This window comes from Amblyraja radiata, chromosome 34, assembly GCF_010909765.2.
Source record: "Amblyraja radiata isolate CabotCenter1 chromosome 34, sAmbRad1.1.pri, whole genome shotgun sequence".
In the NCBI taxonomy this organism is placed as follows: Eukaryota; Metazoa; Chordata; class Chondrichthyes; order Rajiformes; family Rajidae; genus Amblyraja; species Amblyraja radiata.
The window spans coordinates 1,813,952-1,837,855 of NC_045989.1; the positions used below are offsets into that span (position 1 = coordinate 1,813,952).

The following is a 23,904-nucleotide window of genomic DNA, read 5'->3' on the forward strand; positions in this document are numbered from 1 at the left end:
GCTAATGGAAACATCCTCTCCACCCACTCTATCCAGGCCTTTCACTATTCAGTGAGTGTCAATCCTCATCCTTCTAAACTCCAGTGCCGTCAAACACTCATCATGCTTTGCCCCAATCATTCCGGGGATCATTCTTGTAAACCTCCTCTCGACCCTCTCCAGAGCCAGCACATCCTACCTCAGATAAGAGTCACCTTATAGACCCTCAGCATCACATCCCCATTTTTGTATACAAGCCCTCTTAAAATAAATGCTAGCATTTAAAAGCTTTCCTTACTACAGATTCAACTTGCAAATGAACGTTTTTGGGAATCCTGCACCAGCACTCCCAAGTCCCTTTGCACTTCCAATTACTGGATTCACTCCCAATTTAGAAAATCGTCTACGCCTTTATTCCTGCTACCAAAATGCATGACCACATACTTTGCTACACTGTCTTCCATCTGCCACTTCTTTGCCCATTCTTCCAACCTGTCCAAATCGTTCTGCAGAATCCCCGCTTTCTCTACTCTACCTGCCCCTCACCTCTCTCCGTATCATCCACAAACTTTGCTGCAAAGCCATCAATCCCCACATCCAAATAATTAATATACAACGTGACGAGCAGCGGCCCCCGCGCCGAGCCCTGCGGAACTCCGCTAGTCACTGGCAACGAACCAGAAAAAGCCCCCTTTATTACCAATCTTTGCCTTCTGCCATCCAGCCAACCTGCTATCCATGCCATTATCTGCCCGCTGATACCATGGGTTCATATCTTCCACAGCAGCCTCACATGCACCACCTTATCTAATGCTGCCTGAAAATCCAGGTTAACAACATCCACTGATTCTCGTTTGTCGGTCCTGTTATTTACCTCCTGAAAGAATTCCAACAGGTTTGTCAGTAGATTCTGAACACTGGGTTTTTGTGATTCAGCTCTGGGGTGCATTTTATTTTCTGTTTTTATTGCACTCAACAAAATCAGATATATTTTAAGTTATTCAAAGAACTTTGCACGAGATTCTCACTCACTGCAAAATGCAACCAAATTGAAATCCGTAACAATAACAATCACAGACCAGATCCGCAATTCTTCAACAAAACCTGCACTAGTTTTCATCTACACCTTCTGTTTTCTGTCCTGCATTTACATCATAGTCATGTCATAAAACAAATTAGATTATTCAATAGGTTGTTTTAGCAATCATACAGCTGTATCTGGCATTCTTAAAGCACACAAAGTAAAAACAAACTCCTTGTGGCTGACATTTAAGGGCCTGTCTCACCAGCATGTGATTGCATGCGTCTAGCGGGACCAAACGTTGTCGCTTGAGGCGTACGGCCGCGCGGGGCCGGTCCCACTTTGATCGGCGGAGGCGTATGGAGTTGTGCGGGGCTGGTCCCGACATCACGCGGGGCTCCAAAAATCTTGCACTGTCCGAAAAATTCCGCGCGCCAACGGCCTGTCGGCCCGCAGGCGCATTGAGGGTGTACGCAGTGTTTCTAAGACGTATGCAGCATCTTGACGTCGTATGCAGCATCTTGACGGCGTATGCCTACCGCGTGGCGTTGCGTGATGACGTCACCGCCCGGCGCGCCGTTGCATGATGACGTCACCGCCCGACGCCGTGCGTCATCCAAATTCAGTCGGCCCGCCTCCTGCCCAGCTGATTGGTGAGTTTGACGTAAATTACGTCACGTGCGAACTTTGCGCAAACTTTGCGCGTACTTACGGTGTACTTAGCGGATACTTACCGCGAACTCCGCTTCCGTTTGGTCGCGCTAGACGCATGCAATCGCATGCTGGTGGGACAGGCCCTTTAGTTTAGTTTAGAGACACAGCATGGAAACAGGCCCTTCAGCCCACGGAATTCACGCCGACCAGCGATCCTCGCACACTAACGCTAACCTATACATGCTAAGGACAATTTACAATTATACCGAAGCCAATTAACCTACAAACCTGCACGTTTTTGTAGTGTGGGAGGAAACCAAAGCACCCAGAGAAAACCCACGCAAGTAAGGCAGCTACTCTATTGCTGCGCCACCGTGCTGCCCGGTAGGTTAATTTCTTTCTGGTATAATATTTTATCAATACAAATATGCCTAATTTCCATGTAAGCTTTTGTTTTGAGGTGAGGCTACATTTGGAGTATTGAGTTCATTGTGGGTCACCGTGCTGTGGGAAGGATGTCAGTGGAAGTCCGAGTCTCTCGGTAGCTCATGTTGTCTGCATGCTTTCCAGCTTAACACCATCTTTCCTGCGGCAGGGTGACAAATTCCAAATATGTGCAGGTTTGTGGGTTCATTGGCTTCTGTAAATTGTTGTTAGTGTGTAGGATAGAACTAGTGTACAGGTGATCGCTGGTCGCCGTGGACTCGGTGGGCCACAGGGCCTGTTTCCACGCTGTATCTCTAAAACTAAAAATAAAAATTTAAGTTACGCCCTAAAGTTATGCTATAAATCTCCCAATAGTTTTTTGTTTTGTTTAGAGATACAGCACGGAAACAGACCATTTGGCCCACCTAGTCCACACCGACCTGCGATCCCTGCATATTAACACTAACCGACACATACCAGGAACTATTTTACATTCATACTAAGCCTAATAACCTAATAAAACATAATTAACCTACAATCCTGTACGTCTTTGGAGTGTCGGAGGAAACCGAAGATCTCAGAGAAAACCCACGCAGGTCACAGTTAGAACGTACAAACTCCGTACAGACAGCACCCGTAGTCAGTATCGAGCCTAGGTCTCTGGCGCTGTGAGGCAGCAACACTGTGCCACCATGCCGCTCACATAGTGGAATAAATATTATATTATCTGCATTGTACATAGATTTTGAACTTTTGCCGATTGCAGTCATACTTGCCAGACTGTAACCAGGCATTGCTCTCAGATGTTTGCTTTCACCTTCAAGCTTTGCTTACACAATACATGTGTTACTTTAGAGATTAGTACACAGGGATTTCATGTCTGCTAATCTTATTTCAAAAGTTGTCTCTTACTTAAACAGAATTTGCATTGTTGAAGGAGTTTGAAGTGAATGACTTGAATGTAATAGCACACTCAAGCATTCTTGAAACACTTATAAAAAGATCAAAGCAAGCACTGAAATGCAGACAGTCAAAATAGTGCTGTCTAAACTATGCAGTAAATTCAACGTCTTTGCTCAGCGCTTAGTGAGATTGTGTGCTTTGATCCAGCTGGTGTCTGGAAGATTGTTGGTTTTGCTCAGCACTGGTTCCCATGACAAATCCTTCGATGTTGTCACCCATTTCGGCAGCAGGCAGATATAAGTGGAGGCTGTATGTGTAGGAAGGAACTGCAGATGCTGGTTTAAACTGAAGATAGAAAAAAAAGCAGGAGTAACTCAACGGGACAGGCAGAATCTCAGGAGAGAAGGAATGTGTGATGTTTTGGATCGAGACCCTTCTTCAGCCACCGTCTCCCAGTGTTCCAGTACCCTTGCTTCCTCATGCCCCATTCCTTCAGCGAGATGTCCGTCAGGGAATGTTGCCGACTGGCTCACTCCAGACTGCAGGAGTACGTGCACAGGGATGCACTGAAGCTCGGTGCAGTCAACGCCAAGACTCTGTGGACTAGGACCACAGTCTAAGGTCCGTCTACTGCTGGATATTGGGGGCAGAGTCCGGTGTGGACACCAATGGTGTAGATATAATGATATTTTGGGGAACACTATTGCACAATGCTAACCAATGTATGTATAGCATCCGAGAATGTAGGAAGTGTTTTTGCACAGTTCGTGTTTTGTAGAAATGTTTATCATGAAGCAGGGCCGTGACGTGAACACTCTTTCCTTGACCCCATGTAGAGAGATAAAGAACGTTGAATGAAAGAAAGGCAAAAAAAGTAACGAGGATAAAGGAAACAGGCCATTGTTAGCCGTTTGTTGGGTGAAAACGAGAAGCTGGTGCGACTTGAGTGGGGGAGGGATAGAGGGAGAGGGAATGCCCGAGTTACTTGAAGTTAGAGAAATCAATATTCATACCGGCGGGATGTAAGCTGTGTCGGTCAGAAGGGACTTCATTCATTTGAGGTTTGTTGACAAGTGTTGGTGAAGATAACACGTCATTCACACTGGAAACACCTGATTCAGGTTCCGGTGGGGTGAACGTAAGATTAATTTGCAGAGAGGACTAGATTAGATGGGGTCATGACCATGGTGAGCATGGATAAGTTGGGCCGAAGGGCCTGATTCCATGCTCTCTGACTGATTCTATGACTTGAACCTTTGGTGTCAGTGATAGAAGAAAGGGCCTGATATAGACCAAGCCTTCCAAATAAAAAGCTTTCATTTGAAATTGAAGTTGTCAATAAGCAATAAGACTATTGGAAGTAGCAGGAACTCTTGTTCCCCTCAGGCTCAAACTTCATCTTCCTCAAGTTTCCATATCTGGTTGTGCTCTGCCTCAAAATCCCCATCCCTTTATGTCACTACACTACAAGCATTTCTAGTCAACTTTAAAGTTTCTTTCACCTCTGCATGTATGTTTCCCAGTTTATCATTTCAGTGGCCAAAGCTCAATTTTATAATAACAGACCTGCCGCTGCCTCCGTTGGGCAAGGATATGTTGAACACAGTGAGGTAGTGCATGTGTGACTGAGAGAGTCACACTGCACGGAAACAGACCCTTCAGCCCAACTTGCCCATGCCGACCAATATGCCCCATCTACACTAGTCCCACTTGCAGTTTGGCCCATATCTCTCCAAACCTGTCCTATCCATGTACCTGTCCAAATGTCTTTTAAATGGTGTTGTTGGTCCTTCCACAACAACCTTCTCTGTCAATTTGTTCCATATACCCATTGTAAAGAAGTGTCATCAACACACTGTGCCTTTATTTCACTTTATTCATACTATAACATACATTACTGCACTAGCTGTACGTGGTCTGTCACGGGAACTAGAGAGAGATCAGTGGGTGGGGAGGTTGTAATTATACTTGTGATATGGGGAGTGGTTAGTAGTGGTGAGGTCACTATGTTAAAGGTACATGCACACATCATCTACACCCATCACCCTCTGAGTGAAACGTTGCCTCTCAGAATCCTATTACATTTTTCTCCCCTCACCTTAAACCCATGCCCACTGGTTTTTCATTCCCCCACCCTGGGTAAAATACTCTGTGCATTTACCTTATCTATTCTCCTCATGGCCCAATACACCTCAATAAGATCATCCCTCATCCTCCTGCGCTCCATGGAATAAAGTCCAAGCCTGCTCAACCTCTTCCTGTAGCTCAAGCCAAGAGCGGAACTCGCTATCAAAACATGGAGGGGACGGGGGACACAATTTTTTGGCGGCCACGCGCGCATGCGCACTCACACACAAGCGCGCGAGGCTTCGGAGGTTCAATCCAGTGCTAAATGCAGCTCAACTCTGCCTGTCTCACCGGGTTAACTACAGCCCTGTCTGGACTGACCGCGCTGGCCATATTTCCCGCAAGTCCAGGAAGGGTTGTAAGCTCACCTGGCGGGAGGGACAGGCAGAGTTAGCTGGGTTTAGCGCTGTTTCTCTGCGCTGGCCCATCTGATTGCCGACCAAAGATCCAAGGTCCTATAGCGGAGGATCTTTGCTGCCGACCTCTCTGGCCACCCGCGTGGGTGGGGGATACTCGGGAAGGGACATGCCAGCGCCGGCGACCTGTCCGGGATCATCCTGGCTGCGGATGAAGCGCAGGTCTGTGTCACGTCTCCCTCCTCCAATCACCGTGCTCTATCCTCAGTCCCACCTCCCCCCCCCACCCCTCCCCACTCCACCCTCCTCCAATCATCGCGCTGAATCATGTCCCGCCCCCATTGCCTGCCGACCGACGTCTCTCCCCTCCAATTGGCTCCCTCGATCACCGGATTTTAAAATCTGCATTACTTAACTTGGGGGGGATGTCCCCCACCTCTCAAAACATGGAGGGGATGTGTCCCCTCTGCCCCCCCCCCCCCCCCCAGGGTTTTCCGCCCCTGGCTCAAGCCCTCAAATCCTGGCAACTTCCTCGTAAATCTTCTATCACCAACAACAGTCAGTGACGTTCAGAACTATGTTGCCGTCGAGGTGAATGTGCCCGTCAGTAGACTTAATAGTTCCACACCTAATAATGCAACATTGACGCCAGCCGTTTAATATTAATGAGATACAGAATGCCCCATGCACAGCAAAAATCACGCAAAATAAATGTGATTAGTCACTGGTCTCTGAATGACACTGCATCAGGCATTACCCTCCACAAAAGTTCATTGTTGTTAAACGCTGAGTGTGTACTGGGACTACGAGAGGGCAGGACACAGCATATTTACTGCTCCGCTCTCCTCCCACACACAACAAAATCAATGCATGGTACATCCCTTCCTTCCTGAGTCCTGATGTTGTTGGCTTCGTAGTGTGCTGAAAATTAATAAAGGGGCTGTCAGGAGTGAGTTATGTTCATGCTTTGCGTTGCCAGAGGGACACTGGCTTTACACGGGTCCAGTCCCATTCCCTGCACCCAGGCACTTTGCTGGCATGAACTGGGAAAGCACAGTCACAACAAAGGCTGCATTGCATAGCTTAAACAATTGATGCATCATAGAAACATATAAAATAGGTGCAGGAGGAGGCCATTTGGTCTTAAATGGTCTCCCCTTTATTCTAAGACTGTGGCCCCTGGTTCTGGACTCGCCCAACATTGGGAACATGGAAAGCAGGTTGGCTGGAAGGCAGTAGGCAAATAGTGGCTTTTTCTGGTTGGCAGCCAGACTAGTGGAGTTCCGCAGGGCTCGATGCTGGGGCCACTACTCTTCACGTTGTATATTAATAATTTGGACAAGGGGATTGAAGGCTTTGTGGCCATGTTGGGAGATGATACGAAAATAGGTGGAGGGCAGGTAGTGTAGACAAAGCAGGGACATCTGCAGAAGGATTTGGATAGGTTGGGAGAGTGAGCACAGAAGTGGCAGATGGAATATAGTGTAGCAAAGTCAGGAGTCAAGCATTTTGGTAGTAGGAATAAAGGCATAGATTATTTTCTAATTTGAGAAGAGAATCCAGAAATCAGACTTGGGAGTACTGGTGCACGATTCCCAAAAAGTAAATGTGCAAGTCGAATCAGTAGTAAAGAAAGCAAACGCTATACTAGCATTTATTTTGTGGGGGCTTGCATATAAAAACAGGGATGTAATGCTGAGGTTCTTTAAGGTGCTGGTCAGGCCACATTTGGAATATTGTGAGCAATGTTGGGCATCAAATCTGAGGAAGGATGTGCTGGCTCTGGAGGGGGTCCAGAGGAGGTTTACAAGCATGATCCCAGGAATGAGTAGGTTAACATATGAGAACATAGAAACATAGAAACATAGAAAATAGGTGCAGGAGGAGGCCATTTGGCCCTTCGAGCCAGCACCGCCATTCATTGTGATCATGGCTGATCGTCCCCAATCAATAATCCGCGCCTGCCTTCTCCCCATATCCCTTGATTCCACTAGCTCCTAGAGCTCTATCTAACTCTCTCTTAAATCCATCCAGTGATTTGGCCTCCACTGCCCTCTGTGGCAGGGAATTCCACAAATTCACAACTCTCTGGGTGAAAAAGTTTTTTTCTCACTTCAGTCTTAAATGGCCTCCCCTTATTCTAAGACTGTGGCCCCTGGTCTGGATTCGCCCAACATTGGGAACATTTTTCCTGCATCTAGCTTGTTCAGTCCTTTTATAATTTTATATGTTTCTATGATGAGCCTATGTCTGTGTCTGTACTCGCTGGAGTTTAGAAGATTGAGGGGGGACCTCATTGAGTTATACAGAATAATGAATGGCTTGGATAGAATGGATGTGGAGAGGATGTTTCCACTAGTGGGAGACTCTAGGACTAGAGGTCATAGCCTTAGAATAATATGAAATTATTTTAGGAAGGAGATGAGGAATTTCTTTAGACAGAGCGTGATGAATCTGTAGAATTATTTGCCACAGAAGGCTGTGGAGGCCAAGTCAGTGGATATATTTCAGGCAGAGATAAATAGATTCTTGATTAATAGGGATGTCAGAAGTTATGGGGAGAAGGCAGGAGAATGGGGTTAGGAGAGAGAGATAGATCAGCCGTGATTGAATGGCGGAATAGACTTGATGGGCCAAATGGCCTAATTCTGTACTCTCACGTGATCTTATGACTGTTATTACAATGTTTCATGCATTCCTACACTGGGAAGTCTTCAATGGCAATATATTGTTGCTCTTACCATGGATATCTTTACTCAGAGAGTGGTAGCTGTGTGGAATGAGCTTCCAGTGGAAGTGGTGGAGGCAGGTTTGATTTTATCATTTAAAAATAAATTGGATAGGTATATGGACGGGAAAGGAATGGAGGGTTATGGTCTGAGTGCAGGTAGATGGGACTAGGAGAGAATAAGTGTTCGGTACGGACTAGAAGGGCCGAGATGGCCTGTTTCCGTGCTGTAATTGGTATATGGTTATATGGTTATATATTGCTTGGGTTTTTCTGCATGTTCTGAGGGTGATGGAATTGGAAAAGTTTCTGTGCCCTACATCTCTCCCTGATGTAAGACACCAGTTCTAACGTGCTTGCAGTGTAGCTGCTGGCGCTGGCTCTGATGATGGCTGCCATGGAGTACTGCTCCTTGTTGTTTGTATGTGTTTGTTCATTTGTGTTGTCTGTGAAAACCCTACAAAAATTACTTTCACGAGAGAATTACTCATAAACATCGGACATACGTACCTCCAAACATCGCTCCTGATTTTTCTCACTCGCTGGATTATTTGGACATACTCGAGGGCGTTGCGGAAGCCCCGAAAAGCGGTCTCCCAGCAGGGACCCACGGGCTCCCGGTGTCACTGTCCACCAGACCTGCGGTAAGCCTCCGAATCTCCGGGGTCAGGTCGCAGCCGAGCGCCACCACAGTTCCACCCGCTCCGAACACGGCCAGCTCCATGATGGTGAGTAGGTCCGCAGCTCCGCGACTGGAGCCCCAGGTCGTTCCTGCCGGAGGCCGCTCCACGGTGCTAGGCCCCAACGACAACGGAGACCTGACAGAGAAAAGGTCGGGTTCTCTGTGCAGGGGATAGAATTTAAAAGTTTCCCCACCTCCCGCCCCCCCGCCCCCCACACACATACCCAGTCAAAAAAAATAAAAACCACATTCAAACGAGACAAAAAAATAATAAAAAGACAGACGGACTGCAGAGGCCGCTGCGACGTGAGTCGCGCCGCCCACCAAACCAAAAGGAATCAGAGCTGCCAAGGAAAGGTACTCTGAGAAGTTGAGGAGCAAGTTCTCAGCTAATTACTCTTCTTCAGTTTGGAAGGGCTTGCAAGAAATCACCAGCTACAAGAGGAAACCTCCCTGCTCTTCGGACAATCGTTAGCTGACCAACGACTTGAATGAGTTCTACTACAGGTTTGACAAGCAGAAACATAACCCTGGTACCCTCCCCCCCTCCCAAACAAACACTGCCAGACCCCAATCTGCAAAGAATGGACCATTCTGCACCCACTCCTCCCCATTCACCACTTCACACCTACTTAAAGCAAGACCTGTCTGAATAGACTGATCCCTTTCCCACCCCAACCAACATCTCACCCACTCACAGCCTGACTTTAGTCTGCAAAGACTGGGCCCTTCTACACCCATTCCTCCCCATTCAACACCACACATACTTAAAGCAAGACTCCAGTCTGAAAAGACAGGACCCTTTCCCACCCACCCTTCTCCAATCACCACTTCACACCCAATTACCCACACCCTCCGTGCTGCACAACATCACTTCTCCATCATCAACAATATAAATAGAGGAGGTGGAGAGGCATTCAGAAGACAGAAAAGCTGGAAATCTCCACGACCGGACAATGCTTCCCCCTCTACTCTCAAGCTCTGTGCCGAACTACACAGACATTTTCAACCAGTCCCTGCAAACCTGTCCCTGCCTGCTTCAAAGTCTCCACTATTGTTCCTGTACCCAAAACCGCAAGGATTACTGGTCTTACTGACTACAGGCCTGTCGCACTGACCTCTGTAGTCATGATGACCTTTGAATTGCTTGTGCTGGCCAAGCTGAAAAATATCACAAGCTGGACCCTCTGCAGTTTGCCTATTGGGCCAATAGATCTGTGGATGATGCAGTCAACCTGGGCCTGCACTTCATCCTCCAGCACCTAGGCTGCCAGGGGTCCTATGCAAGGATTTTGTTTGTTGGTTTTAGCTCTGCATTCAACACCATTGTGCCAGAGCTACTACACTCTAAACTTTCCGAGTTGACTGTGCCTGAACCCCTCTGTCGGTGGATCACCAGCTTCCTGACTGACAGGAATAAGCATGTGAGTCTGGGAAAGCACATCTCAGACCCGATGACCCTCAGCATAGGAGCACCGCAAGGCTGCGTACTCTCTGCTCTCCTCTACTCTCTCTACACCAATGACTGCATCTCCACTGACTCCTCTGTCAATCTTCTAAAGTTTGCGGATTACACAACCTTGATTGGACTGATCCAGGATGGGGAGGAATCTGCCGACAGACACGAAGTGTCACAGCTGGCGTCCTGGTGCCATCGCAACAACCTAGAGCACAATGCTCTTAAGACAGTGGAATTGATTGTAGACTTTAGGAGAGCTCCCCCTCCCCTCACCCCACTCACCATCAACAACACCACAGTCACATCTGTGGAGTCTTTTAACTTCCTGGGAACCATCATCTCCAAGGGGGGATACCACCGACTCCACAGTCAAAAAAGGCACAACAGAGGATGTACTTCCTGCGGCAGCTGAGGAAGCACAATCTGCCACAGGCAATGATGGTCCAATTCTATTCAACCATCGTAGAGTCTGTCCTCACGTTCTCCATCATGGTCTGGTTTGGCTCAGCCACCAAGCACGACATCCAGAGGCTGCAGCGAATCGTCCGATCAGCAGAGAAGGTTATTGGCTGCAACCTTCCCTCCTTTGACGAACTGTAGACTGCAAGGGCCAGGAAGCGAGCGGGTAAGATCATCTCTGACCCCTCTCACCCTGGCCACAAACTATTTGAATCACTTCCCTCTGGAAGGCGACTCCGGACTGTCAAAGCTGCCACAGCCAGATATAAAAACAGCTTTTTTCCACGAGTAGTAGCTCTACTCAATAACCATAAATCTGTAGCCTCCTTTTGCTCTGGTATTTTATTTAATTCACATGTTTAATCAATAATGTTTTATTATTAATGTCTAATATTTTATGTATTATTCTTAACTATCACTGTATGTCATGTTGTCACTTGTGGGCGGAGCACCAAGGCAAATTCCTTGTATGTGAATATTTGACCAATAAACATTCATTCATCCATTCCTTCTTTCTGAAACAATGTTGGGTCAGCTTTCCTCCTACCTCTTAGTCCCACAACATAGCTGGAGGAAGGTACCCCTCTTGTCTCTGTGGCCTTCTGCATGCATCTGATGCCAGCCACAGAGACAAGAGTGGTACTTGGAGCACTCGGAACCTGGGTTGTATTTAAATGCACAGGCAATAGGTATCTGCCAAAAACATTAACATATTAAATCAGAACTTTAGTTTAGTTTCGAGATACAGTGCCAAAACAGACCCTTCAGCCCATCAATTCCATGCCGACCAACGATCGCTGCACATTTACACTATCCTACAATTTAAAATTATATAAGCCAATTAGCCAACAAACATGTACATCTTTGGAGTGTGGGAGGAAAACTGAGAAAACCCACGCAGGTCATGGGGAGAACATACAATCTCTGTACAGATAAGCACCCACATTCGGGATAGAACCCAGGTCTTTGACGTTCCTCAAATATCCTGGAGAAACTTAATATTGTATTGGTGTTTTGACCAGAGGCGATCACTATTAATGAGGATTGGAACTTAACACGTCAGTAATAATTTGAGATAAATGGGGATTTGATGTTGAGCATCTGAAAAATAGTGGAACATTCCCCCCCCACCTTTCCAAAAAGAAATACAAAATGCAAGGAAGTCTCATTTGCTCTTGAATGATTAACGACTACTCTTCCATCACCGATCTCTACATACGTTTTTGAGGGTGATGGAATTGGAAATGTTTGTGTGCCCTGCATCTCATCCTCATGAAAGCCGGTTCTAATGTGTTCCTTCTGAAACAATGTTGGGTCAGCTTTCCTCCTACCTCTTAGTACCACAACGCAGCCAATCTGAGTGTGTCAACTGGAATAGGGCTCTGATATATCTGCCTCACTCAACCTGAATTTGTCGATTGGGTCTCATTGGTATTGATATTGTTTTTTATTGTCACGTGCACCAAGATACAGTGAAACCTTTGCTTACGTGTTATCCAGTCAAATCACAATCAATCAATCAGTCAGGTCATACACAAGTACAACAGATGGTGTAAAGAGAGAAATGCCTGCGTGCAGAAAATAATGTTACAGTTATGGCATTAAAGTTACTGGTCTGTGTGATCGACTGAGCCACATCCACAACACTGTGTAATTTTATGTTAAGCCAAGTTATGATGAATCGTGATAGGATGCTTTCTCTGGTGCATGTGTAGAAGCTGGTAAACTCATTGTTGATGATATTTTCTTGTCACTTGAACCTCGGTACAGTGAAATTCTTTTTGGATACAAACCACACAAAAGAGTTGCCACAACATTACAAAAAGTGCTGATCACTCCTTCGTCCCCCGTCCTCCCCACGCCAGGTCTCTTTTTGTCCTCGGCGGTACGGCCCTTCCACTTCGGCCCGACTCTGACCTCCCGGCTCCAACCTCCAGGTTCCGACCTCGGCTCGACATGCTCCGACCTCGAAGTCAAACTTCCACACTTGCTGAAATTCTTAATCTTATAGAGTCATAGAGTGATACAGCATGGAAACAGGCCCTTCAGCCCAACTTGCCCATACCGATCAACATGTCCCATCTACATTAGTCCCACCTGCCTGCGTTTGGCCCATGGACAATATATAATAGGACTTTATTTATCCCAGGAGGGAAATTGATCTGTCAACAGTCATAAAACACAAGATACATGAAACATGAAATTAAAGTGACGAGTGGAAAGGATTGGGGATGTGCAAAGATTGGGCGGGGGGGGGGGGGGCAGTCAGTTTCTACCCAACAGAAAGTCAGTTTCTACCCCACTACCCCACAATAAGTTGTACAGTTTGATAGCCACAGGGAAGAAGGATCTCTGTACTGCATCTTGGTGGAATCAGTCTGTTGCTGAAGGTACTCCTTATGTTGACCAGTGTGTCATGGAGAGGATGAGCTGTATTGTCCAAGATGCTCCGCAGTGTGAGGAGCATCCTCCCCTCCAAGACCAACCTCCCATGAAACCATCTCCACCCCCAGGATGGAGCCAGCCTTCCTGATGAGTTTATTGATCCTATTGGCGTCTACAGCCTACGCCCAGTCCAGTTTACTGTCCAGGTACACTCCAAGGTATTTGCATTGCCTGGTAAACTGCACATCCACACCATTTGTGGGTAGGGATGTTCCTCTCCTCCTAAAGTCTACCATTAACTCCTTAGTCTTATCAGTGTTGAGCTGCAGGTGATTTGGCCCACACCACTCAACAAAGTCGTTGACTACACCTCGGTATTCGGCTTCCCTTCCCTCACCGATGCAGCCCACAATTGCAGATTCATCCAAAAACTCCTGCGGGTGGCGGGAGAAGGAGTTAAATCTGAAGTCCAAGGTGTAGATGGTGAACAGGAAGGGAGAGAGGATCATCCCCTATGTTGCTCACTACCGTGTCCGGGACACAGTTCTGTAGCCTGACATATTGTGGTCATCCAGTCAGGTAGAAGGACACTAATGGAGCATCTACCAGCATCTTTGTCAGTTTGCTCCCTAGCAGTGCAGGCCGGATGGTGTGAAAAGCACTGGAGAAGTCAAAACACATGACTTTCACAATGCTTCTGGGCTAATCCAGACCCTGCATCAGGATTATAGTGAAGGTCTGGAAGCTTGAGGGAACTCTGTCACATTCACACCGTGGCCCCATTAAGCACACATTGTCTTTCCCTGGCACCCATTGTAAAATCACATCTTAAAGATCAGCTCACAGGTGATCAGCTTTACTTTGCAAACTAGCCTACTGACAAATATTCTACTTGATGAAGGTATAAATGTCCCATGTACAGAGCAGTGGGTTCTCATCACCATAGGTGGTGGGTGTGTGGAACCAGCTGCCAGAGTTGAGGCAGGTACGATAACAACATTGAAAAGACATTTGGACAGATACATGGATAGCAAAAGCAATTCACCATACCTCGGTACACATGATGATAAACACAAAATGCTGGAGTAACTCAGACAGCATTATCTCTGGATAGAAGGAATGGGTGATGTTTAGAGAGATTGAGAGGGATATAGGCCAAACGTGGGCAAATGGGACGCGTAGCTGGAGAATCTTGCATGGATGAGTTGGGCTGAAGGGCCTGATTCTATGCTGCATGACTCTTGCTGCCCACACACCTAACTACCCCCTTTTGAAAGACAGGAGCTATTGCATCTTCAGATTGGCCATAACATCAGTGAGCTGACCATTTACAGGAAGCCTCACTGAAGATTTCACACAATGCAATTGTCTTCAATTGAGAAGGAAACTCATGCTTCTTTGTTTCTTCTCCCTGTGTGCAGTGACGTGAGTGTGGATGACGAGCCTCCATGCCCAGAAGACATCGATTATTTCACGGACAATGGCACCGAGGATGAAGATGATGCGATTGATCTCCGGCCCGAGGTCACCAACTGCTGAGGGTGAACTCCACTGAGATGTGGTGCACATTATAGACGCAACCAATGATGCCCCACTCTGAGTGAAGGGTCAAGGCCGTGCCATATACCAGCGACACCAAATGTGTGGAGAGTGGGGACTGAGCAAAAGGCTGCAGAATGCCGTTTGTACCTTTCACCTTCGAGGTGAACTGAACATTATCTACAGCGACTGCATCACCCATGGATCTTGCTCAGTGTTTCATTATCCTTCAATATCTAATTACATTGCAGTATCCTGCTTGCCCTCATACCTCGCTGAAAGTAGTCCTAGGACATCCGTAGTGGATCACTGAACCTGCATTGCTGGAGGACCTCCCTCCAGGATGTGTCAGAGAGTGGATCTTGGCATGGATGCACCCATCACGTCTCCCCGCAACCACCGAGTCTTTGCCAGCTTAGCTTCCGTAGATCCATGAATCTAAATCACACCAATATAGCCATAGAGTGTTGGAGTACAGACACAGGCCCTTTGGTCAAGCGAGTCTGTGGCAACAGGTTCTTGGCCAAAGATATTCCAAGAGCTCATAGTCCCTTGACCACAACTGCTGTGGCCAAGTACCCTGGTGCATCCATAGTGTGGGACCGTGCTGAATGCTAAATACTCTCGCCATTCACTGGACATTGGTCAACAAATCAGAGACACAAGAAATATTACAGATGCTGGAATTTGGAGCAACACACAGGCTGCTGGTCAGGCAGTGTCTGTGGAGGCAAAGGGATGGTCAGCATTATGGGTTTCTTCAGTAAATAATGCAATTTTTCCTCCACATGGCTGAAAGTCGTGTAGCACAATGCAGCTTTCCAGGTAGTTATTAGAGTCTGTGAGCTTGGTGCTAGCCAATGCCTGGTTATAACATTTCATCAGGTCCTTTCAGAGGGGTTTAAGAAGGAACTGCAGATGCTGGAAAATCGAAGGTAGACAAAAATGCTGGAGAAACTCAGCGGGTGCAGCAGCATCTATGGAGCTCCATAGTCAAGTCAAGTCACATTTATTTATATAGCACATTTAAAAACAACTCTTGTTGGCCAAAGTGCTTTACATTTATTATAAGAATAGTATAAACAAACAAACTACATACATATATACATGTAGCCCTCGCTCAGTGGATGTCAGGAAAGGCTTGGGATTACAGATAAGTTTTTAGTCTTGATTTAAAGGAGTCGATGGAGGGGGCAGTTCTGATGAGAAAGGGGATGCTGATCCACCATCTAGGAGCTGCAACTGTAAAGGCGCGGTCACCCCTCAGCTTATGCCTAGACTGCAGGATATTCAGCGGCCCCAAATCGGCCGATCTGAGGGACCTGGAGGTGGAGTGGTGGGTGAGAAGGCTTTTAATGTAGGAGGGGGCAAGCCCATTGAGGGCTTTGTAGACATAGAGGAGGGTCTTGAAATGTACACGGAACCGCACAGGGAGCCAGTGGAGAGAGGCCAGGATCGGGGTGATGTGATCCCTTTTTCGGGTGCCCGTCAGGAGTCTCGCTGCGGCGTTTTGGACAAGTTGCAGGCGGGACAGGGAAGATTGGCTGATGCCAGTGTAAAGGGAGTTGCAGTAATCTAGGCGGGAGGAGATAAATGTGTGGATGATCTTTTCGAGGTCATCAAAGTTGAGGAATTGTTTTATTTTAGCTATCGTCCGAAGCTGAAAGAATCGAGCTTTTACCACGGCATTGACTTGTTTGTCAAATTTCAGTGCTGAGTCAAATATCATGCCGAGGTTTTTTACGTGAGGTTTGAGTAGTGGAGTAAGGCTTCCAAGGCTGCCTGCTATCATTTTGATTGGGTCCGAGGGGCCGAGAAGGATTACCTCAGGCTTACTCTCGTTTAGTTGGAGGAAGTTATGGGCCATCCAACATTTTATATCCTCGAAGCAGTGGGTAAGGTTAAGCAGATTAGATTGGTTTTTGGGCTTCAGGGGGAGATAGAGTTGGGTATCGTCTGCGTAGCAATGGAAGGAAATGCCGTGTCTTTCAATGACTTGGCCTAAGGGGAGCATATACAGGGAGAAGAGAATGGGGCCAAGGATGGAACCTTGTGGAACCCCACAGCAGAGATTATCTGGGGAGGAGTAAGAGTTGCCTATGTTAGTCGAGAAACTCCTACCTTTGAGATAGGAGATGAACCATTTCAGGGCAGTGCCATCAATACCAACCCCGTACCGGAGACGGTCAATTAGGATGGTGTGGTCGACAGTGTCAAATGCTGCGCTGAGGTCAAGAAGGAGCAGGATTGCACAGTCGCCGGAGTCAACGGTGAGCAGTAGGTCATTGTGTAACTTCAACAAGGCAGACTCTGTGCTGTGGTGAGCCCTGAAACCTGATTGGAAAGTTTCCAAGATAGTGTTTTGGTGAAGATAAGGCATAAGTTGACAAAATTATCTTTTCAAGGGCTTTTGAGAGGAAAGGCAGTTTAGAAATGGGTCTGTAGTTGCTTGGCAAGGTGGGGCGAGGTTTCAGGAGTGTCTGGACCACCGCATGCTTGAAGCAGGTCGGTACAGTGCCAGTGGCCAGAGAGCTGTTGAAGATGGCGAGGATGCTGTGAACGGCTGTTGTAATGACGTCCTTTAGGAGGGCAGAGGGGACAGTGTCGAGGGGGCAGGTAGTAGGTTTCATAGTGGTGCTGCACCCGCTGAGTTTCTCCAGCATTTTTGTCTACCTTTCAGAGCAGACCTTGAGGATACTATTATCAGATTGATGAAACCTAGCCCATTCATCTCTGATCTAATTGTGCCCTTGTTCTTACAGACCATCATCTGTGGAAACATCATTGAATTTGAAATAGTTCCTTCAATAAATGTTAGTGACTGACTGTTTCACATAATACTTCATCATATGTGTCTGGCCTCATCCTGAAGTTTAGTTTAGTTTAGTTTAGAGACATAGTGCGGAAACAGGCCCTTCGGCCCACTGAGTCCACACCAACCAGCGATCCCCGCACACTAACACTATCACACACACTAGGGACAATTTACAATTAACGTACAAACCTGTCTGTCTTTGGAGTGTGGGAAGAAACTGGAGCATTTGGTGAAAACCCATGCAGGTCACAGGGAGAACGCACAAACTCCTTATAGACAGCACCCAGTGTCAGGATGAAACCCGGGTTTCCGCCGCTGTTAAGCAGCAACTCTCCCACTGCGTCACCGTGCCACACTTGTTGAACATCTTGAGCTGAGGTTCTACCTATTGAAAATGGGGCCAATTTGCTGGGGCCAGAAAATGGGGCCAGATGGATCTGAATGATGGATGGGTCTGATGAAGGGTCTCGACCCAAAACGTCCTACACAATGCACTTCCATTGATAAAATGCAGGAAGATCTACTATAAAAGCTGCACTTCTGTTTCTGAACACCATGATCTCTGCTCATAGAAACAAAATGCTGACAGGACAGGCAGCATCTCTGGAGAAAAGGAATGGGTGACGTTTCGGGTCAAGATCCTTTGTCTGAAGAAGGGTCTCGACCCAAAATGTCACCCATTCCTTCTCTCCAGAGATGCTGCCTGTCCCGTGAGCTACTCCAGCATTTTGTGTCTATCTTTGGTGTAAAGCAGCATCTGCAGTTCCTTCCCACACATGATCTCTGCTCACCAGCACCAATACGTTTCCTTGACTGTAGAAAGTCTGTAGTGTTCTGTACTGTGTCTGTTAGCAATTGATGCAGAAACCATGTCAAGTTTGCAATGGGTAGCTTGTTGAGGGTAAACTGAATGAATAATCATTTGCTTGCCATGAGGCTCAACACTAACATGAAGAAAAGTTAGTTTAAAGAAAAGTACAGAAAGTGCTGGAGTACCTCAGCGGGTCAGGCAGCATCCCTGGTTAGATCTGTTAGGTGTGTCTGCCTGCCCTGCATGTCATAGTGCCCACACCCTCCTCACTCTAACTGCTCCCCATGCTCCACATCACCTTGATTACAGTGTTTCCACAACCCGGCACACCAGCTTTACCCTGTCACAGGCATTCCCTACCCTCCATTCTTGTTAAACTTTAACAAGCTTCTCCTTCAAATGTCTTAATCCTGAAAGTTTAGCCCTGTTTCTCTCCCCATGGATGCAGCCTGACCTGCTGAGTATTTCAACATCAATTTTTTCATCTCTATATTTCCAGTGTCTGCAGTTGTTTTGCATTTAATTTGCTCATTGGGTTAAACGGTTGAGATGGCCTGTTTCCGTGCTGTAATTGTTATATGGTTATATGGTTATAAACGCTCATGGCCTCTATCTGCTACTCCTTCAGTTTCTGTGCCAACTCCATGAATCTATCTGACTCTCTTAATTATATTTTAATACTTTTAAAGTGCCTGTACCATCTTTACGTTTCACCGAACACATTCTGACCTTGGAGTACACTACTTTCAATCCTTTGGAATCCGAATAACAGTCAAGAAGTCAACTACGTTTCTGCCTATAAACCAGAAGCTCTGAGACAAATTTTGAGTAAACAATTTATTGAAAACCTTCGATGTGGGCTACGACTGTTCAACTCTCTTTATCTAGTCCTCATTTCTTCAAAAATCTGTCATGTACTTTTTAGCAAATTTGTGCCACGCTCCTTGTTTCCTAAATATGTCCTTATTTTCTCTTAAATTATAAAATAAAAGAGTTTGACAAAAACAAATGTTAGATGATGTGATCTGTGGATGCCAAACTTCCACGTGTGCCTTTCTTGAATAAATGTCTTCTGTTGCACCAATAACCCATCACAGTAGACATGCATAAGTTGGATAGAAAACCTGTAGCCATGGGGATATACGGCACAGATACATTGCCTTTGGGCTAACGAGTCTATGCCGACCATCCAGGTTATACTAACAGTTATTTATTTTACTCACATTCTCATCACCTCCCCCCTCGACATTCCATCACTAACCATCACTTTAAAGGCCATTTAGTTTAGTTTGGTTTGATTTAGAGACACAGGGCCCTGTGTCCGCGCCAACCAGTGATCTCCGCACACTAACACTATCTTACACACACAAGGGACAATTTACAATTTTGCCAAAGTGAATTAAGTTGCAAACCTGTACGTCTTTGGAGTATGGGAGTAAACCGGAGCACCTGGAGAAAACCCACGCTGGTCACGAAGAGAACGTACATACTCCGTACAGACAGTTCCCATAGTCAGGATTGAACCCAGGTCTCTGGCGCTGTAAGGCAGCACCTCTACCGCGGCACCACCATGCTGCCCTGAAGCTAAATAACCACCCCGCACATTCTTTACAAAATTGAAGGCAACAGGAACTTCCAGAGGAAGCCCATATGGTGAGTGGGAGAACATGCTAACTCCACACAAACAGCACCCAGGGTCAGGATCAATTCCAATGGATCAGCGGCTCTACCGGTTGTGCCACACTGCCATCCTGAGATCAGACCATCGCAATCCTGCCAGGCCAGGTCTAATTCCAGGTCCACTATGTGTCATTGCCATGGCCCTGGCCCAGGGTGAGTGGCACTCCTGCTTTGTTCATCCTCTGCTATCAGATATCTGGGGCATATCTACACTGGACTCTGTGCATGCTATGTTTACTTGGGTTGCAACAGCCTGGCTGACAGCAAAGGCTCAGACTTGAATAATCATTCCTCTTCTGCTGACATGGATTCCTGGATATTCCTTCCTATCCCACACCACCACCTCAAGATATTTCTGTATCCATCAAACACACCCCCCTCTTTTTTATGTTCATTACTTTTATAGCAATGGGAAGAGATTTGAGGAGAGTGTCCATGAGACCTAACAAGGATGATGGACCGAATGGCCTTCTAATATGATTCAATGAAGAATGGGCACTTCCTTTTTTTTCTGTGTTCCTGTTTGCCTTTTCCTCTACTGTGTTTAATCCTCGCTAGAAATGTTCACCTCCTACTGTGTCAGTGCTGTTCCCTTTCTTTTCTTTTGGATGACTCCAGATTACCAATCTGTTGGGTTCCAGTTTCTGCAGGTTAATATAGTTCTGTAACATGCTGTTATCCTCCCCACAGAGTTACACTGTTACATTGTTCATCTAATTTTTGAACATTCCCTCCTACTTATAACTTGATTCCATTCTTAGTTTTACCAGCCTTGGGAAATAGAAAACAAGCCATATGTATAAATTGAATAAATTGAATTGAATTGAATAAATGTTATTAGCCAAGTATGTATACATACAAAGAGTTTGCCTTGGTGCTTTGCTCGCAAGTAACAACACGATATACAGTAGACAATTTAAAATAAAACATTGGAATTTAAACATGTGTAGAATGAAATAAAATACCAGAGCAAAAGGAGGCAAGCAGGAGTAATGTGTATATAAAATTAACTATCATCTACAGTAAAGCAATGGAGGATATATTTGCAAGTAATATGTAACGTCGGCTATAGTTTGAAGAAGGCAGAGCTATTAAACCCCAGCAATGTTGCTCTTCTCGCATATGGGGGAAGCGAGGCCAATACGGTGGGTATTATGAAGCTGCAGTGCCACCGAGGTGATCAACCATACAGGTTGATCAACCATATGTCGTCCACCACAATGTTATTCCACCTTGAGGCTATGATGCCTGTAAAGATATGGGACTGGTTACCTTCAGCAAGACTGTGCATCAACTAACTCCTGTTCTGGATTCTACACAGCGTATTCTTATGGATTACCATGATCTTTTCACTGAAGAACTGGGCAAGCTACCAATAACTTACTCTATGTCTTTAGACCTGGAAGTGCTACCTGTGGTTCATCCTGCTCAGCGTGTGCCTATTGCCATGAGAGACCAGGTCAAAGCCAAACTGGACAGGATGGTGGCATTGGGAGCTATCTCGTCTGTTTCAGAACCCACGGACTGGGTGTCCTAGATGGTGGCTGCTACAAAGAAGAATAAACAGGAGATTCGTATATGTATTAATCCGAGGGACGTGAACACCCCACTCCTGGTACCATGTGCAATTGATACGGAATCATTATATATCACAACAATTACTTTAATTAGAATACATACAGAGACCATCAAAATGTGTACCGTAGGCATGGAGTCGTAAGTTGAACTAACTAACATGGCTGCCCACATGCTACTAGGTGGGAGTGTAGGAACCTCACATGGATTATGGATCAGGTCAGCAGCAAAACCAGACACAGATCAAATCAGCAATACTGTTTAATCCACAAAGACTGGTGCCAGTTGTTCAGCACAGAGCTTGAGGGTAGAGGGTTGAAAAAATGAGATTGATACCACAAAGACTATTATAACAATAAACGCAGGCTAGATCAAGTCAGTGCCGATCAGTGATCCTCGCACACTAACACTATCCTGCACACACTAGGGACAATTTACAATTTTACCAAGTCAATTAACATACAAACCTTTGGAGTGTGGGAGGAAACTGGAGATCCTAGAGAAAACCCACACGGTCATGGGGAGAACGTACAAACTCCTTACAGACAGCACGTGTTGTCAGGATCAGATCTGGGTCTCTGCGTCTCTGGCGCTGTTAGGAAGCATCTCTACCGCTGCACCACCATGCTGCCCCGGTTAGCTTATCTGAAATATTGTATTGCAATTTCTATTACATAACAGTACAGCATGTATTCAAAAGTAGGGTAGTCCTAGTCCTATGTTCAGCTCGCTATCCTTTATGAGCCCCGTGCATTAGTGCCCAGGAAGTTATCAACCTCAGCTTTGAATATGGATGATGAATGAGTAGAAAATTCCAAATATCCACATTATTCCTCATTTCAGTCCCACATGGAACATTCCTTATCTTGTTCCCAAATTCTCGACTCACCAGTTGGAGGACACAGCCACCATCTGAACTGTAATCGGTCTGCAGATATCATGTGTAGGATGGAACTACAGATGTTGGTTTAAACCGAAGATAGACACAAAAAGCTGGAGTAACTCAGCGGGACAGTCAGCATCTCTGGAGAGAAGGGATTGGTGACGTTTCTGGTCTTGACCCGAAATGTCACCCAAAATCTCATGTATTTCTATTAGATTGCTTCTTCTTTTTCTAAAATCCTTTGAGTAACAAGTCAATTCTATTAATTCTCCTTTATTCCTGGAATCAATCTTGTGAAAGTACATTGACCTGACTCAAAACAAGTGTCAATTTTCAAAGGTACAGGGAGAAAAGTTGGGCATGGTGCTCCAGTGAATGGCTCATTACTCTTGTGTCCAACTCCCATTTCTCTTTCCAAATATGCATTTTATGGACCAAGGAATCAAGATCCACCATCCACCAACATTTCCATGATTCAGGGATTCAATGAAACATTATTCTCAAATGTACCTGGGTACAGTGAAATGCTTAGTTTTGCAGACAACCCGATAAAATCATACAGCACCTCACATTTCTCTGCATTAAATTCCATCAACCATTCCTCAGGTCACTTGCCCAAATGATCAAAATCCTGACTTGTTCCATACACCCACCACTCTCTGAGTGAAAAGCATGCACTTCAGGTTACTAGTTTTTGCTCACCTTAACCTATGTCCTCTGATTCTCTTCTCCTACCCCGTATAAAATACTCTATGCATGCACCCTACCTATTCTCCTCATGATTTTATGCTCCTCAATAGGAATGCCACTCAGTCTCCTGTACTCCAAGGAATAAAGTCCCAGCCTGCCCAATCATTCTCTATTGTCTCATGATTTTGTACACCTTGATAAGATCATCCCCCATCCTTCTGCTCTCCAAGGACTAGTCCCAGCCTGCACACCCTCTCCCTGCATCTCAGGCCCTTGAGTTCTGACAATATCCTCGTGAATCCTCTCTGCTCCTTTCCGATGAATGACCACTTTTCGAGAATCTGATGACCAAAATTGAACGCATTACTCCAAGTGCGGCCTCACCACTTATCAGGGGGCCCTGCTAAGCACTTATCTTAGGACATTTACCAGGTGTAGGAGGCTTTCCAGTGAGGCTGTGATGGATCATTCTGTGCTGAACATTGCGTGGGATTTTCCTGTTAATACCGAATCAACACTATTGCAATAGAAATTGCAGTACAATATTTCAAACTGTAACTACCGTATCTAACAACCCAACTTTTATACTCAGTTAATATAGAAACAAAATGCTGAAGCAACTTAGCAGGTCAGGCAGCATCTCTGGAGAAAAAGAACAGGTGATGTTTCGGGTCGAGACCCTTCTTGAGTCTGAGAGTAAGGGGAAAGGGAAATGAGCGATATAAAAGGTAA

General features: G+C 46.0%; 1 protein-coding gene across 1 annotated transcript in view; it reads left to right on the forward strand.

Annotated features, from left to right (window-relative positions):
* Window positions 1-15,715, forward strand: part of agbl1 (AGBL carboxypeptidase 1) — a 332,335-nt gene extending 316,620 nt beyond the window's left edge. The window contains exon 23 of the mRNA XM_033050120.1: window positions 14,601-15,715. Coding sequence (XP_032906011.1) covers window positions 14,601-14,718 — 118 coding nt within the window. The 3' untranslated portion in view covers window positions 14,719-15,715. The remainder of the gene's footprint in view (window positions 1-14,600) is intronic.
* The last annotated feature ends 8,189 nt before the right edge of the window (window positions 15,716-23,904 follow it).